Source organism: Microcaecilia unicolor, chromosome 13 (assembly GCF_901765095.1).
Source record: "Microcaecilia unicolor chromosome 13, aMicUni1.1, whole genome shotgun sequence".
Classification (NCBI taxonomy): domain Eukaryota; kingdom Metazoa; phylum Chordata; class Amphibia; order Gymnophiona; family Siphonopidae; genus Microcaecilia; species Microcaecilia unicolor.
In genome coordinates, this window is record NC_044043.1 from 28,718,779 (window position 1) to 28,737,391 (window position 18,613).

The 18,613-nt window shown below is 42.8% G+C and overlaps 1 protein-coding gene across 1 annotated transcript in view; it reads left to right on the forward strand.

Annotated features, from left to right (window-relative positions):
* The window catches only part of NCBP3 (nuclear cap binding subunit 3), a 90,525-nt gene that overhangs the window by 37,300 nt on the left and 34,612 nt on the right, over positions 1 to 18,613 (forward strand). The window contains exons 7-9 of the mRNA XM_030185771.1: positions 4,010 to 4,118; positions 8,541 to 8,640; positions 9,923 to 10,029. Coding sequence (XP_030041631.1) covers positions 4,010 to 4,118; positions 8,541 to 8,640; positions 9,923 to 10,029 — 316 coding nt within the window. The remainder of the gene's footprint in view (positions 1 to 4,009; positions 4,119 to 8,540; positions 8,641 to 9,922; positions 10,030 to 18,613) is intronic.

Sequence of the window (18,613 nt, forward strand, 5' to 3'; positions counted from 1 at the left end):
AAACCTGGTACAACTTTCAAATTGAGTGTAACACTTAAGACGTAGAAATTAATGACAAAAATGGTAAAAAGCTTGGTTCTTAAAATGGAGTTCGTCTTTATAAAATGGCTCCCAGTATCACAAGATACAAAGACACAGATATCTCTCAATATTAGGAAAGAGGTTTTAAAAGTGTTGAAATTGGCACTATGAAGAAATCTTTGAGAGCAGGGGCAGGTGGGCACCTGACCTGCGGTTAAGTATGAAGAAAGATTAGAAAAAAAGTCTCTCTCCAATTGACTTGTATGGGGAAGAAATACTATAGAAGAAATGCAGAGCTGAGCTAAAATCGGTTTCTTTCCCCACCGAAATCTCTGAAGGCGAAGCTCTGGCCGGTTGAACCCAGAATCTGTCTGATGTTTGTACCAAATTGAAGTCCTGATTGGGTGAGAATAAAAGATTATTTATTTTACACTGCTCTAGTCTCTGTTTCAATCTATTCTCTCTCCTCCACCTGTTTCACAGAATACTACACTCACAAGTAAGATTCTTTCTCACTCACATAGATTTCATGTGGGAACATAAATGGCCAAAGATTCACTTAGATCCAGATAGACAGAAAGCTGTGGTCATGGGAATTAGATTTGAACTGCGCCTTCTGTCACCCCCACCCCCCCCATGCCTCCATGACCGGAGGCGCTTCTTAGAACCCCGAGACATAACACCATGGAATGGGGTGTCACTGGAATTCAGGGAGGGAGTGATTAACAAGATTTTAGAAGAACAAACCCTCTGTACACCTCCGTGGGCAAGGGTCCTGCGGGGGTCTAGAGAGGGGTAGATAAAAACAGTTGGAATTGCAGGCCTTCTTGTGCATGGAACCTTTTCTGACCTTCTCTGAAGAAAAAGTGGCCTTACACCCGGTGCCTGCCTGCCTTCCTAAGGTAGTGGCAGCTTTTCATATTAACTAGTCCGTGTCCTTACCAGTCTTGGGGGAATGCATAACGGTTCGGAGGAGCAGTGGCAGTTGCACAAGCTAGATATTAGTTTTGAAGGAATACTTGCGTAAGATGGAGGATATTCTTTGTGCAGATTGTCTTTGTCCTCTTGGGGGGAGTTTGCAAAGGGCTGGTGGCTTCCAAGCCCACTACTGCTTAATGGATTAAGGAAGCTATAGCATCCGCATACCTGCTGAGCATTAGGGCTGTTCCGGAGGCCCTCAAGGTCAGGTGGCTTTGTGGGCTCAGAGTTCTCTGGTTTTGCCTCTGGACATTTGTAGAGCTGCCTTTTGGTCGTCCATGCATTCTTTCGTTCGTCACTATAGAGTGGATATTCAGGCTCAGGAGGATGTAGCTTTCGGAGCACGAGTCTTGTCCATGGGTTTCTGAGGGTCCGTCCTTTGTTAATGCTTTGGTACTTCCCATTGGTCTTTTCTGAGCTGGTCTGGCGGCATCCTAAAGAAGGAGAAATTAGATCTTAACCTGGTAATTTGCTTTTCTTTAGTCCCTCCAGACCAGCTCAGATCCTGCTCATTGTCTGTTTCTCTGGTTGTTTTTTGGTGTTCTCTGGTTGCGTTTCTCTGATTCCCAGGCTGGTTTTGTCGTCTCTTTGATTTTCAGGACCTCTCGTTGCAAGGGGTAAGCCTGCATATTTTATGACTTGTTTCCAAAAGGGAAAAAAAAAAGTTAAAATTAAGTCTGTTTCTGGAGGAGCTATGTTAATTTGTATGGCTCAGCTGTATGTTGCACTGGGCGAATGAAGCACAGACAGAAGTAATTTGTTTCTTAGAATTCTGCTTTTGGATGTTCAATACTGGTTCTCTGAGAGGTGGCACAGTTCAGTTATAGACTCACTCGGGAATCAGGAATTCTTAGCTTCCACCTGCTGGTAGGAGTGCATTAACCCATCGGTCTTCTTTGGGCTGGTCTAGAGGGATTAAAGGAAAGCAAATTAGCAGATAAGGTCTAACTCCTCCTTTTTCCATAGTTTCTCTCATTCAGGCAGCTATATGCAATGGTTCCATGATTGAGTTCTGTGTTGGATGGGACAATGGTGACCTTCTTGCAGATAACAATATGCAGAAGAAAGAGGTTTTGAACAGCCTTCAATGAGACCTTATCAGCTCCTGGACTGGTTAACAAGCTGGTGAGTCTTGTACAATGGAGGTAAATGATGCTGGGAGCTCCTTTTGCTTAGATCCTCCATATTGTCTGGTCAGGGCCACAGTGTTTGGCCATGCTTCTTCAGAATTCCTGCAGAGAGAGGCAGACACAGCAGTCTCGAATGGGCTGGGCAGTTTCATTCTCTCCAAGAGGTAGCAGTCTTTTGGAGACATCCTGGACATTTAGGGTCCAAAATTCAGAGGCTGACTGGAAATACATAAGGGAGGTCTTTCCGTACCTCAGGCTCCCTCCCCCAAAATACCAGTCACAGTCCAAATTCAGAAGCCATGAGCAGTACTTTTCAAACAGCTCCCTCCCTCAGAAAGGTAGTCCTAGGTTTGACTGGGTTGGACCCTTTCTTATTGTGAACTGCTGCATTTTGGGTGTATTCCTTTACGCAGACACCTGGATTTTTCTTTCTGAGTGGTTGGAAATTATTTAGGGAGATGTCCTCTCACAGTCACTGTAGGCTTCAGGGGCAACTTTAGGCTGGAAATTAGCAGCAAGGTTTTGGACTCAAAAAGGGGCTCAGAGTCTACCTGTTTTTGGTGTTCCTGCACAGAATGCCAGCCTTCTTCAAAGATATGTCTTTGCATGAATACAAAGGACATTCCTTCTAAGGGTTATCACTAGATATTCCTAGATTTGGTATCCTGGATCCCCTTACTGACAGCATCGGGTTTTCTCCCCTTGGGTTAACTGTGTTCCCAGTTACCACCAGTTATCGGTCAAAGTGATTTAGGACATTCAGAACAGGAGAGCTTGACAGGACCCAGGTTTCTGCAGGTAGGGAACCCCTAAGCTTACAATTATCCTGAAAAGATTTTTGTCCTTCCTTGTTTCTGAGGCATAGGTGAGTTCTTTTGTCTCCTAAAAAAATTGTGGACATTGGGGGACTCAAGATCTCTCCTAGTGCCCAAATCTCCCATTTCCGCTCTTCCATGAGAATGGTTCTTCTGCAAGGTCCTAGGCTTCAGGACTTTGAACCTGTGTATTGCACTTTGGGCTCAGATCCATTTGTGTCTTTTTTTTCTGGTTTAGACTCTTTTCATGGTGACTTTCATTAGGCCAGTGTAGCAAGGCTACTTTCTCTTTCTTTTACTCATAGGAAGAGACTGAGTAGGTAACTTTAGCAGTTGTTTCTGGCAGGGAATGAATCGTGAGTCTGCTTCATGGTTACTTTGCACTATAGAGGTGAATTTGATAGGCTGGGAGGAGAGCTGTGGTCTGGGGCAGCTGAAACATTGATATTGGTCTTGATGGAGAGCAAACTGGTCCAAGTCTAGGCCAAGGGCTAGAGTCAGCCATCTAGCACTTCAGCAGTCCTGGCCTCTAGCTTGGGGAGAAGCAGTCCAGGCAATGTAGGCATGACAACACTATTTGCTGATTGCAGTAAAGCTGAGGGAAACTAGTAGCCCTCAGGTGCACAGGTAAATGTGTGAGGATGGATAGGCAGTAACCAGGTAATAAAGGGGGCAGCATACAGTTTTCTTTGTACTATTCTACAAAATATTTTATCTTTCAATTCGTTTTTATTCAACAAATATAATTAACAGTGTACATGTTTCAGTTATGTTTAGTCTGAGTCATAAGTAACATTTGCTAATTACACGTATAACCGGTTATCATTACAACTTTAAACTTTTTAACTATTGACCTTTACTCCCTTCCTTCCCCCGCCCCCCATCCCACCCTCGCCGCTCTCACTCCAAACCCTACTCTAATTTCATTTTTCATATATTTAACAGGTAGCTCCGTGCTGCTGGCGTTAGTGTGTTCCACATTGGGCCCCCTCCCCCTACAAAATATTTTATTGTCTACACACGAGAGAATGATGAGTTCTATCTAAAATCTGTTCCTTTTTACAGCTGGATACCTTGTCCCAAGCCGAGGAAGAATCCCTGTTACGTAATGACCTACGTCCCTCTCTCAGAACTGCTAAAGGCAATAACCTCTACATGAGATTTGCTACTAAAGGTAAGCAGCTGACCTGTATTGCTGTTTAGAATAAAGCTGGTGTCCATTAGTTGCATTAATTACAAGAATCTTTAAAATAGAAACAAAAACTCAACAGGTTCCAGATGTTTTGTGTTGGTGGAATGGCGGATTATAGTTTTCTCTTTTCCTTTGTGCTTCTAGGTCACTCAAGATCAGCCTGTCTTGAACTTCAGCTTACCAGGAGATTATTTTCCCTTGTTTCACCTCCTCTTTCAGGAAAATGTGGGAGGGAGGTTCTGGAAGCCAAATTTAGGCTATTAGGTAGAAAGCTGAAGTCCAGATCCTCCAGGGTCACATTTTCAGAGATGCTTTCCATTCCACTCGCAGGACCCAAAAGGCAGGCAGAGCTCCAAAGTCTCAATGCATGGTTGAGACGATGGTGCATGGATGAGGGATTTAGATTTGTTAGGAACAGGGTGACATTCTAGGAAAGGGGGAGACTGTTCTGAAAGGATGGGCGCCGCCTTAACCAGGATGGAATCAGGCTGCTGGCGCTAACTTTTAAAAAGCAGATAAAGCAGCTTTTAAACTAGAATGGGGGAGGAAAGCTGACAGTCGCCCAGGAGCACATGGTTTGGTGTGGAGTATCCTTGAAGGGATACTATTGAAACAGGACATTTAGGGAATCCCAGTAGAGAGGTTTGCTTAACGAGAGAGAGAAAGGGAAATGGGACTTGATATACTGCCTTTCTGAGGTTTTTGCAACTACATTCAAAGTGGTTTACATATATTCAGGTACTTATTTTATAGCAGGGGCAATGGAGGGTTAAGTGACTTGCCCAGAGTCACAAGGAGCTGCAGTGAGAATCAAATTCACTTTCCCAGGATCAAAGTCCACTGCAATAACCACTAGGCTACTAGAGCAGGATAAATGCACATTATCCCCTTCAACTTTTAAGCAGCTTGTAGATCAAAGGAAAAAACACAATTTGAAGTGCCTGTATATAAATGCTAGAAGCCTAAAAAACAAGATGGGAGAGTTAAAATATATAGCACTAAAAAAATGATGAGGTAGATATTTATTTTTTATTTATTTTATTTATTGCATTTGTATCCCACCTTTTCCCACCTATTTGTAGGCTCAAAGTGGCTTACAGAGTATGGTTATGACATAATCATTTCGTGTTAACAGGTAATATAATAGGCATCTCAGAGACTCGGAGGAAAGATGATAATAAATTGGACACTGTGTTAACAGGGTACAAATTGTATTGCAATGATAGAGAGGATCAAATTGGAGCGGGGAGGGGGTTGTGCTCTATGTTAAAGAGGGAGTTGAGTCAAATAAAATAAACATTCCACATGACACAGATAGCAGTGTGGAATCAATATGGATAGAAATTCCATGTGAAGGGAAAGAGTATTCTTATAGGGCTGTACTACTGTCCGCCGGGACAGAACAGACAAATGAAGAAATGTTTACAGAGATTAGGAAATCTGGCAAATTGGGCAACACTATAATGGGTGATTTCAATTACCCCAATATTGACTGGATAAAAGTTACTTCAGGGAGATAAAATTTCTAGATGTAATAAACGAGTGCTTGGAGCATCTGGTCAGGAACCAAGAGGGGGAGCTATTTTGGATCTGGTCCTTGGTGGCATGCAGGGCATAATGCAGGAGGTGGCGGTGTTGGGTCCTCTGGGAAACAGTGATCATAACATGATCAAGTTTGAGCTACTATCTGAGATGAACCCACAAGGAAATCTATTATAGCATTATTTAACTTTGAAAGGGTGACTATAATAAAATGAGGAAAATGGTTAAAAAGAAACTAAAAGGGTTGGCTGCAAATGTTAGGACACTAAATCAGGTGAGGATGTTTTTCAAAAATACCATCTTAGAAGCCCAGTCCAGATGCATTCCATGTATTTGCAAAGGTGGAAGGAAGAGAAAACGTTAGCATGGTTAAAAGGTGAAGTAAGAGGCCATTACAGCCAAAAGGTTGTCCTTCAAAGAATGGAAAAAGGACCCAAATGAAGAAAATAAGAAGCAACATAAGCACTGGCAAGTAAGATGCAAAGCATTAATCAAGGAGGCTAAAAGAGAATATGAAGAGAAACTTGCCGCAGAGGCTAAAACTCACAGTAACAACTTTTTCAGGTACATTATAAGCAGAAAGACTGCCAGGGAATCCGTGGGACCGTTGGATCACAAAGGAGCAAAAGGGGCGCTCAGGGAGGACAAGGCCATAGCGGAGAAAATGAATGAATTCTTTGCTTCTGTCTTTACGGAAGAAGATGTAAGAGACCTCCCTGTACTGGAAATGGTTTTCAAGGGTGATGATGCGGAGGAACTGAAAGAAATCTCGGTGAACCTGAAAGATGTAGTGAGCCAAATTGACAAATTAAAGAGTAGTAAATCACCTGGACCGGATGGCTTACATACTCAAAGAATCCAAACATGAACTTGCTGATCTGCTGTTAGTAATATGTAACTGTCGTTAAATTCATCCGTAGTACCTGAAGATTGGCAGGTGGCCAATGTAATGCCGATTTTTAAACGGGGCTCTAGAGGTGATCTGTGAAATTACAGACCGGTAAGCCTTCTCTTTCGAAAATAAGCCTAATAGACATCTTAGGAAACTGGAAGACTGGGCATCCAAATGGCAGATGAAATTTAATGTGGACAGATGGAAAGTGATAATCCGAATCATAGTTACCTGATGCTAGAGTGCTTAGAAGTCAGCACTTAAAAAGATCTTGGTATCATTGTAGACAATATACTTAAATCTTCTGTCCAGTGAGCGGCAGCGGCCAACATACAAAGAGGATGCTAGGAATTAATTAGGAAAGGAATGTTGCTATTAATTGGGTTTCTGCCAGGTACTTGTGACTTGGATTGGCCACTGTTGGAAGCAGGATACTAGGCTTGATGGACCATTAGTCTGACCTAGTATGGCTATACTTATGATGCTATTTCTATTCTTTCCAACCCAATGGAAGTTGGAAAGAAATATAGAAAAGAGGTCAAGAATGAATGAATGTCCGAGGGCAAAATAACTTTCTGAAAATTAAAATAGGGTAGAACTACTCTACCATTCTCCAACCTGCCCCCCCTTAAACTAACCCTTGCAACTGCCTCCTTATCCTACACCCCAAAATTAGTCTCCAAAAATGTCCCATGTTCCAAAGTGCCCCACCACCCCCGCTAGCTTTCACCACAGATAGAATGTGTGCACAGCAGGTACTGAACAGATATAGATATATATACACATACACACAAATACATGCAGAGCCCACAAATACCCAGGGAATGTAAGTCCCTGTCCTTTTATTTAATTTTCTTTTGTTTAATTGAATCTGGAAAACTACTTCAAGACCCTGGAGCACTACCCATCGCTCAGCATTTCGTTAAAACGGACCTAAGCTCTGGAACAACTATTATTCATCAGAAATCCGCCCTCCATTCCCGCTTTCAAGCAAACTCTCAAAGTTCATGTTTTCTCACTATTTCTTCCTAACACAGTTTGATTGCAGACCATAATTTCTCCTGCTTACCTTTCTCTCTCAGCTTTTCCTTCGCTTACCTCTTTTAGTTTGGTTTTTTTTTCTCCTTTATTGCTCAGTTTCTTTTTTTTTTTACTTATTGTGTAAACCGCTGTTTTTTTAAATTACATTTTTCTATTGTAAATCATATAGATACCTATGTGTATGCCTTGCAGTGGTATATCAAAAGTCTGAAATAAATAGAAAATATTTCTCCCGACAGAGGTGGTGATATATGGAATGACCTTGCCTCCCCAGTGGAGGTGGTGGAGGTAAAAATAGTAATGGAATTAAAGGAAGCATGGGATGTATAATCAATAATGCTGTGTGAAGTCTTTATTATATTACTACTTATCATTTCTATAGCGCTACTAGACATACGCAGCACTATATACATTATATAAGCAGGTAACTTTCTCTGTCCCTAGTGGGCTCACAGTCTAATGTGTGTTTCATACCTCAGGCAGTGGAGGGTTAGGTGTCTTGCCCATAGTCACAAGGAATCGAACCCAGTTCCCCAGAATCTCAGCTCACTGCACAAACCACTAGGCTACTCCTCCACATAAATGATAATGTTTTATTTACCTCACCCTGAGATCCATTGGTGTAAGGGTGTGTTACAAGTTTGAAACAACAAGCACAGAGGGTTTCTAGTTGAAGTGAGAAGAAAGCTGAAAATCCTCAGGTCTTTGGCATGGCACCAGGAATTACATTGGGCAGAGTAGGTGAACCTTTATGGCTCATATCTGATGTCATGTACTGTGTCCATTTATTTCAATGTGTTTACTGTCTTAGAATAAATTCAAAACATTTATAATGCAAAACTAAATAAAACCAATAAAAACACAAAAGCAAAACAGTTGAAACATCCAAACCACACAGTGGACCTGTCATGGCTGCATTTGTTTTCCAGATGACAAAAAGGAGCTTGGTGCGGCAAGGAGAAGTCAGTATTACATGAAATATGGGAATCCGAACTACGGCGGCATGAAAGGAATTCTTAGCAATTCTTGGTGAGTGTGGCAACAGAAAATTTGCGGGAATTAGGTTAGTAATGAGTGACAGTAGAACACTCAATGTAGCTACATCCAGGGACTTCAGAATTTGAACATATATCCTTTGGGCTTCACTCCAGGGACTTCAAAATTGGTTGCTCCTATCCCTCACCTTTTATTCCTTTATCCTGCCATTTAGTGCTTGCAGACAGTTTGTGTATGTACATTTTGTAATCATTTGAAACATAGCTACTGCTCTTTACCGCAAAGAGCAGTATGGCTTGCATGATGGGGAAGCTTTTCCTCGGCCAAATATTTTGGAGCTTGCAAATGACAATGGCAGAGCTTTAACTGGCCAAAATACAGCAATCAAAAGAACGGTGTCTGGTGCTCTTGGCACCTTAACTTCTGATAATCCCCACTCTAGTCGGACTTCTACTCATGTGTAATTGATCTGCGAGCGCAGTGGTTTGTCTTCATACATTCACAAGGAAAGATCAAGCTAGGCATTGTTCTTAATTAGTTGTCACCCTTACAGAGATGAGATCTGTTCTACAGTTCCCAAAAGTGGGCCCACCTTTTGGTATAGTGTAACTCCAATTCCTGCTACTGGTGCAGGCGATTTCTATCCTGTCACCTTCCATGATGAGTTGCAGCTATTTCTGGTGTATCCCATGAGCTGATATTTTCTTTCTTTATTAATGTATTAAAATGTATTAGACACATGCCCAAAAGCATATTCTCCAGGCAAATTACATGCTTATTTACGTAAGTCTATATAAAATATATAGAAGAAAAATCAGCAAATGTAGTCCTCCCCCTCATTCTATAATAGATTGTCTAAATTTAAGCGCTGTTTTGCATGCTTCAACTGAGTACTACCATTTACATGAGTAAGTGTATAGTTACACACATAAATATCAGTAGTGTACCCCACTTCTATGCTGCAATTTTGTGCTTCAGTGGTTTAGCACTTTACTGCAAGAGGGGCATTCGAGGGGAGGAGCTTGGGCATAACTATCATTTGTATGGGCTTCTTACAGAATACTGAAAGTTATATGTGTAAATGCCGCATTTAGATTCACCCATTTCTGTCAGCCGTAGACCCGGCGTAAATGTGTATTCCTATACCTAGATGTGCCAATGCCAGGTTATGCTAGTATTCTAAAAGACTTGCCCAAATACTGATGAGTCTTTCTGGGGGTAAACACAATGATGTGATTGTATTTGGTGCTTTACCTCACATGTACACTGATTCTTCACAGTACAAAATGTTCATTTAATTGTTCTCGTATTGTAGGAAGCGAAGGTACCATTCACGACGGCTCCAGCGGGACGTTATAAAAAGGAGGACATTTATTGGTGATGATGTCGGCTTAACCCCGCCTTACAAACACCGGCATTCAGGTCTGATCCTCAGAGAGATTACTCTGACTGCAGTGAGATCATGCAGGTTGTCTGTTCCTAGACCAGCAGTACATTTTGGCAATTGAATGGTTGGTTGAGTTAAAAAAATGTAATATCTCCATTTATATTCTGCCCTTCCATTCTAAAGAAGTACAGTGTGGATTACAATAATAACATATAAAGACGTACAAGAATTAGAATACAGTATTGTTTCTAATTGCCCAAGCTATTATTAGAAACACTGGGTTTTCTGCAGTCTAGGGTGGACTATTATTAGAGGCACTTCAGGTTTTAGCTGTCCAGACCCTGTACAAGTTCTGGCTGAGTGGGGAAGGGTCAAGATCTGACTGCTAACAGGAAGGAATGCAGTGCAGATCCCAATTCCTGCTCCTTCCCCCCCCTCCCCCAAAGTAAGGTGTGAGGACTCATCCAGTCTGTCCAGCGTGAACAGCGAGTTTTCCTCATGCAGCTGTGCAGATCAGGAAACTGTTTTTGCTCTGACTGCTTGCAGGACAATCATTTCTTCACCTGCCCCTGATGACCAGACCTCTTACCTCTTCTCAAGGTTATTGCTGGGCAAGTACAAGTTCTTGAGCATCTGTGCATGCTACAACTGTGTTCCAGTCCAGCGTTATGAACTTGAGAAGAGGTAAGAAGAGCGATTTGTTCATTGGGGGGGGGGGGGGGGGTTGTGGAAGAGAGCCATGCTAGATTACCATGAATTCTGGGGAGAAGGGAGGGAAGCATGCTTGGAATAAACTCCCTGAGCCCATACGCCAGGCCCCTTCCCTGCCCATCTTCAAATCCTTGCTCAAAGCCCACCTCTTCAATGTCGCCTTTGGCACCTAACCACTACACTTCCATTCAGGAAATCTTGACTAACCCAACTTGACATTTCGTCCTTTAGATTGTAAGCTCCTTCGAGCAGGGACTGTCCTTCGTTGTTAAACTGTACAGCGCTGCGTAACCCTAGTAGCGCTCTAGAAATGTTAAGTAGTAGTAGTAGTTATTGGGGGAATCAAAATTTAGATTTAAGACTTCAATTAAAGGATTTTCCAGGGAAGGCTTTTTGGAGCTTGCCTAAGACTGCAGGCACTTGTGCTGGATGCCCCAGAGCTCTCGGTGTCATCAGAAGAGGTCCTGTCATCATCCCATATCTGGGTTGTCCCTACCACGGAATGCAAGCATGTGACCAGAGGGGCACGCCCCACCCCTTTGGAGCCCTTTCAGAACCTGTGGAGCATGGAATTCTGCTCTGCTCCGATGGGAAGAGGAAAGGATGATCGAAGAGAGTAACGGCTCCGATTGTAGTGAAGAGCCTCTTGGACAAACATCTGATGGTAGCATTGATGCACTTGCCAGCCCCCAATCGGCACCTCTTCTTTCTCATGATACGTCACTTTCACCCGAGGGTCGAACTCTGTCCCCCACAACCTTTACCATCTGGTGAGCTTGACCACGCCCTGGAGCGGGAGAGAGTAGTGTCTCCCAATGTGTTATCTCATGGGAGAAGCTCTCCGGATCTGCGTCAGGGAGCGGTTGAGTCTTCAAATGTGAAGGTACCGGTTTTGTTCCTTTCTCTCCACAATCTTTAGCTGAGCCGCCTCTTGCATCGCAGGATATTATTTTGAAAGATATTCTGATTGCTATAAATAAGATGGATAAGAACCTGTAGGATAATTTGAAACTTTGTAGCAAGTTTACTGAGGATGCATCGGCTACGTTTCTTGAACAGGATAACGGGATTTCCCTTGAGAAGAATCTTGAAAAAGTTGAATCGCATGTGAATGTATTGCACTGCTGTTGTGGCTTCTACTAAGGACAGCTTGTTAATTGACGTTCAGATCGAGGTGCTTGAGAATACTTCTAGGGCACTCAATTTAAAGCTGCTACATTTTTCCTGTGATACACTATCTCTCCCCTAGAGAACTTTTTAAGATGTATTTAAAAAATATTCTACAGCTAACTCTGGAGGAAAGTGAGATTGTAAATACTTATATTTCTATAGGCTCTAGGGTGGCTAATCAGGAAAGGGAAATGGATAATATAAATGCTCCAGATAGCCTAGATCTTACAAGATTTTTAGAAACTTCTCAGGATTTTAGAACTAAAAGAGCAATCCTGTTAGTTACTTGTGGAAAAGAAAGTGTTAATTTTGAAAACTTATTTCCACTTTTTGTGTTCGGACTAAATTAATGTTTCCTGACATTTCCAGACACACTCAAATGAGACGTAAGGCTCTTGCTGAAAGAGTTGTGGCAGTGAGAGGCACTTTTTTTTAAACTGAAATATCCTTTAAGTGCTTTGTTACGTTGGATAACAATTTTCTTAGCTCCCATGCATTTGGAGCACTTTCTTGCTGATAAATCAAAGATCTCATTTTGATTACAGGTAGAGTAAGTTACTGTTAAGCCTAGAAACAGAGAAACATGACAGCAGATAAGGGCCAGAAGGCCCATCCAGTCTGCCCATCCTCAGTAACCACTAACTCTTTCTTTCCTAAGGGATCCCACATGCCTGTCCCACGCTTTCTTAAACTCTGATACAGTCCCTATCTTCATGACCTCCACCGGGAAGCCGTTTTGCGCATCCACTACTCTTTCTGTAAGAGTATTTTCTTAGATTCCTACTAAGCCTATTTCCTCTTAACTTCATTGTATGTCCCCTCATTCCAGAGTTTTCCTTCATTTCAAAAAGGCTCACCTCCTGTACATTAACTCTTATCATATCCCCTCTCTTCTGTCTCTCTTCCAGCGTATACATGTTGAGGTCCCTAAGCCTGTCCTATATGTTTTATGACTAAGACCATAGCCTCCCTCTGGACTGAGTTCATCCTGTTTATATCCTTCTGTAGGTGCAGTCTCCAGAATTGTACACAGTATTCTAAATGGGGCCTCACTAGAGACTTATACAAGGGCACTATCGCCTCTGGTTTTTTTTTTTTTGGTTTTTTTTTAATTCCTGCTGGTCAGCCCTCTTCCTATGCACCCAAGCATCCTTCTGGCTTTGGCAGTCACTTTTTCTGCCTGTTTGGAGACCTTAAGGTCATTGGACACAATCACCTCCGAGTCCTGCTCTTCTTTTGTACATAGATGCACTTCACCCCTAGTGCTTGACCCTACATTTCTTAGAATTAAATTTTAGTTGCCAATTATCGGACCATTCTTCTAGCTTTGCTAGTTCCTTCTTCATGCTATCCACACCCTCCAGAGTGTACACCCTATTAAATAGTTTGGTATCATCCACAAAGAGACAAACCTTTTCAGACAGCCCTTTCACAATGTCACTCACAAAGGACCGACCCCTGTGATACACCACTGATAACATCCCTTTTCTCAGATTAAGCTCCATTTACCACTACCCTGTGTCTCCTTCCATTTAACCAATTTTTAACCCAGTCAGTCACTTTAGGTCCCATACCAAGGGCACTCAGTTTATTTATCAGTCGCCTTTGTGGAACTGTGTGAAAGGCTTTGCTAAAATCCAAGTACACCACATCTAGCGCACCTCCCAAGTCCAACTGTTTGATCACACAGTCAAAGAAATCAATCAGATTTGTCTGACATGACCTGCCTCTAGTGAAGCCATGCTGCCTCAGGTCCTGCAGTCTATTCAATTCGAGAAACCTCAATCATAAGTTTGATCACCACTGAGGTCAGACTGACAGGTCTATAATTTCCAACCTCCTCCTTACTTCCGTCGTTGTACAAAGGGACCACATCTGCCCTTCTCTAGTCCTCCAGGACCACTCCAGACTCTAAGGAAGCATTGAAGATGTCAGACAGCGAAGCTGCCAAAACCTCTCTGAGTTCCTTGAGCACCCTTGGATCTATCCCATCAGACCCCATCACATTGTCTATTTTTAGCTTTGATAGCTTCTCACGAACAGTCTTCCGAGACTCAATCCCGGTCTTCCATACATCCATCCCCATTTGCATTTGTTTCCTGTGTTCCTACCCCCAGCCTTTTCATCCCTGAACACAGATGAGAAATAATTGTTTAAGCAGTTCAGCTTTATCCTTATCCGCTTCTACGTATACCTCCCCCTCAGCTTTGAGTCTCACAATGCTATTATGGCACATCATCCTGTTTCTTATATATCTGAAAAATGTCTTGTCCCCCCCATCTTACCGTATTGGTTATCTTTTCTTCCGTTTGCCTCTTCTCATTCCTGACAGCTTTTTAAAGTATTTTTGCTTGTCCTCCTCTTTCTGAGTCATCTTGTAACGTATGAAAGCTAACCTTTCCATTACCTTTTCAGCTACTACATTTGAGAACCAGAACGGCCTTCTTTTCCTCTTACTTTTATGTAATTTTCTAACATAAAGGTTTGTCGCCTTTAAAATAGCTCCTTTCAGTTTTGCCCACTGCTGTTCTGCTTCCATCAGCTGTTCCCATCCAACTAACTCTTTCCTGAAAAATTCCCCCATCTCAGCAAAGTTAGTTCTTTTGAAACCTAGGACCTTCAATCTCAAATAAGCCCTCTCCTCATCTGTCTTAGTATTTGAACCACACCATTCGGTGATCGCTAGATTTCAGATGATCTCCCACTGTAGCATCAGAAACATTCTCCCCGTTTGTGAGCATCAGGTCTATGATGGCTCCATCCCGCATAGGTTCCTTTACCCACTGTTAAACAATTCTGTCTGAAGAGAATCCAAGATCTCTTTGCTTCTAGACAACTGCGCAGAAGGGAAGCCCCAGGCGACGTCCACATGTTAAAATCCATTAATAATACTTCCCTTTTCCTAGCTATTTTGTGGATGTCATCAATTAGGTCTCTGTTCATTTCATCTGACTGTGAAGGTGACCTATATAATACACCAATGTAAATACATTTTCCTTTCCATGTTACCAGTTTAACCCACAGTGCTTCCTTCTTACCCTATATCCTGCAGTTCTGTCACTTTAATATCTTTTTTTTACCAAAAATTGCCATTCCTCCACCTTTTCTTCCTACCCTGTCCTTCCTGAATAGATTATAGCCAGGTATAACTATATCCCAGTCATGGCTCTCTGTGAACCGCGTCTCCGTGACCGCCACAATTCAAGTTGGCTTCTATCATTGCAGCCTTTGGATCTAGAAATTTGTTTCCCATACTATGGACATTGGTATACAAGGCTGTCCAGATGTGACTCTCTTTTCCCTTTTCTATAAGGGTGATTGATTGATGTCTTACCTTCCGAAAAGTTATTTATGACTTTGGGGCTTTTCTCACCCATTCCCAGCAAATTTACTTTAAAACCCTCCTTAGTACTTTAGCCAGTCTGTTACTGAAGACACTTTGTCCCTTCCTTGAAAGATGGACACCACCACCGCTCAGTAGCTCTTGGAAAATCATCCCATGGTCCAGGAAACTGAAGTGTGCGCATTAGCACCATCCACACAGCCACACATTTAGCTCCATAAGTACATAAGTACATAAGTAGTGCCATACTGGGAAAGACCAAAGGTCCATCTAGCCCAGCATCCTGTCACCGACAGTGGCCAATCCAGGTCAAGGGCACCTGGCACGCTCCCCAAACGTAAAAACATTCCAGACAAGTTATACCTAAAAATGCGGAATTTTTCCAAGTCCATTTAATAGCGGTCTATGGACTTGTCCTTTAGGAATCTATCTAACCCCTTTTTAAACTCCGTCAAGCTAACCGCCCGTACCACGTTCTCCGGCAACGAATTCCAGAGTCTAATTACACGTTGGGTGAAGAAAAATTTTCTCCGATTCGTTTTAAATTTACCACACTGTAGCTTCAACTCATGCCCTCTAGTCCTAGTATTTTTGGATAGCGTGAACAGTCGCTTCACATCCACCCGATCCATTCCACTCATTATTTTATACACTTCTATCATATCTCCCCTCAGCCGTCTCTTCTCCAAGCTAAAAAGCCCTAGCCTTCTCAGCCTCTCTTCATAGGAAAGTCGTCCCATCCCCACTATCATTTTCGTCGCCCTTCGCTGTACCTTTTCCAATTCTACTATATCTTTTTTGAGATACGAGACCAGTACTGAACACAATACTCCAGGTGCGGTCGCACCATGGAGCGATACAACGGCATTATAACATCCGCACACCTGGACTCCATACCCTTCCTAATAACACCCAACATTCTATTCGCTTTCCTAGCCGCAGCAGCACACTGAGCAGAAGGTTTCAGCGTATCATCGACGACGACACCCAGATCCCTTTCTTGATCCGTAACTCCTAATGCGGAACCTTGCAAGACGTAGCTATAATTCGAGTTCCTCTTACCCACATGCATCACTTTGCACTTGTCAACATTGAACTTCATCTGCCACTTGCACGCCCAATCTCCCAGTCTCGCAAGGTCCTCCTGTAATCGTTCACATTCCTCCTGCGACTTGACGACCCTGAATAATTTTGTGTCATCGGCGAATTTAATTACCTCACTAGTTATTCCCATCTCTAGGTCATTTATAAATACATTAAAAAGCAACGGACCCAGCACAGACCCCTGCGGGACCCCACTAACTACCCTCCTCCACTGAGAATACTGGCCACGCAATCCTACTCTCTGCTTCCTATCTTTCAACCAGTTCTTAATCCATAATAATACCCTACCTCCGATTCCATGACTCTGCAATTTCTTCAGGAGTCTTTCGTGCGGCACTTTGTCAAACGCCTTCTGAAAATCCAGATATACAATATCAACCGGCTCCCCATTGTCCACATGTTTGCTTACCCCCTCAAAAAAATGCATTAGATTGGTGAGGCAAGACTTCCCTTCACTAAATCCGTGCTGACTTTGTCTCATCAGTCCATGTTTTTGTATGCTCTGCAATTTTATTCTTAATAATAGCCTCCACCATCTTGCCCGGCACCGACGTCAGACTCACCGGTCTATAATTTCCCGGATCTCCTCTGGAACCCTTCTTAAAATCGGAGTAACATTGGCTACCCTCCAGTCTTCCGGTACTACACTCGATTTTAGGGACAGATTGCATATTTCTAACAGTAGCTCCGCAAGTTCATTTTTAGTTCTATTAATACTCTGGGATGAATACCATCAGGTCCCGGTGATTTACTACTCTTCAGCTTGCTGAACTGACCCATTACATCCTCCAAGGTTACAGAGAATTCGTTTAGTTTCTCCGACTCCCCCGCTTCAAATATTCTTTCCGGCACCGGTGTCCCCCCCAAATCCTCCTCGGTGAAGACCGAAGCAAAGAATTCATTTAATTTCTCCGCTACGGCTTTGTCCTCCCTGATCGCCCCTTTAACACCATTTTCGTCCAGCGGCCCCAACCGACTCTTTGGCCGGTTTCCTGCTTTTAATGTATCTAAAAAAATTTTTACTATGTATTTTTGCTTCCAACGCTAATTTCTTCTCAAAGTCCTTTTTTGCCCTCCTTATCTCCGCTTTGCATTTGGCTTGGCATTCCTTATGATCTATCCTGTTACTTTCAGTTGGTTCTCTTCTCCACTTTCTGAAGGATTGTTTTTTGGCTCTAATGACTTCCTTTATCTTACTGTTTAGCCACGCCGGCTGACGTTTAGTCTTTTTTCCCTTTTTTCTAATACGTGGAATATATTTGTCCTGAACCTCCAGGATGGTGTTTTTAAACAGCATCCACGCCTGACGCAAGTTTTTTACTCTGCGAGCTGCTCCTTTCAGTCTTTTTTTCACCATTTTTCTCATTTTGTCGTAATCACCTTTTCTATAGTTAAACGCTAGCGTACTTGATTTCCTAGTTTCATTTCCTTCAATGCCAATATCAAAACCGATCATATTATGATCACTGTTATCAAGCGGCCCTCGTACCGTTACCCCCTGCACTAGATCATGAGCACCACTAAGGACTAAGTCTAGTATTTTTCCTTCTCTTGTCGGCTCCTGAACTAGCTGTTCCATGAAGCTGTCCTTGATTTCATCAAGAAATCTTATGTCCCTTGCGTGTACAGATGTTACATTAACCCAGTCTATATGCGGGTAATTGAAATCCCCCATTATTATTGTGTTGCCCAGTTTGCTTGCGTCCCTGATTTCCTTTAACATTTCCGCATCCGTCTGTTCGTCCTGGCCAGGCGGACGGTAGTACACTCCTATCACTATCCTTTTCCCCTTTGCACATGGAATTTCAATCCACAGTGATTCCAAGGAGTGTTTTGTTTCCTGCAGAATTTTCAAGCTTCCCTCATTTGGCCTTTACCTTCAACTGGAAGGATCGATGGGAACACCATCTGCACACCTAGGTGCTTTACCCTCTGACCCAGAGCCATGAAGTCACGTTTGATATGTTCGGTAGAATGCCTGGCAGTATCATTTGTGCCAACATGGATAGTGGTCAGTAGGCTTGATGAGTCTATGCAATCTTTCCGCTACATCTCGAATCTTGGCATCAGGCAGACAGCACACCTCCCTGGACAACTTGTCTGGTCTACAGATAGGTGCCTCAGTACCCCTCAGAAGAAAATTGCCAACAACCACTACCTTTCGTTTCTTGTTGGCCACCGATCCAGCGGCTTTGGGATTATTGATCATCCTCTCTTCTTGTTCTTGAGAAGTTTTGAGCTCTTCTACCTCCAGGGCTGCGAACCAGTTCTTCAGTCCAACCAAAGATGGA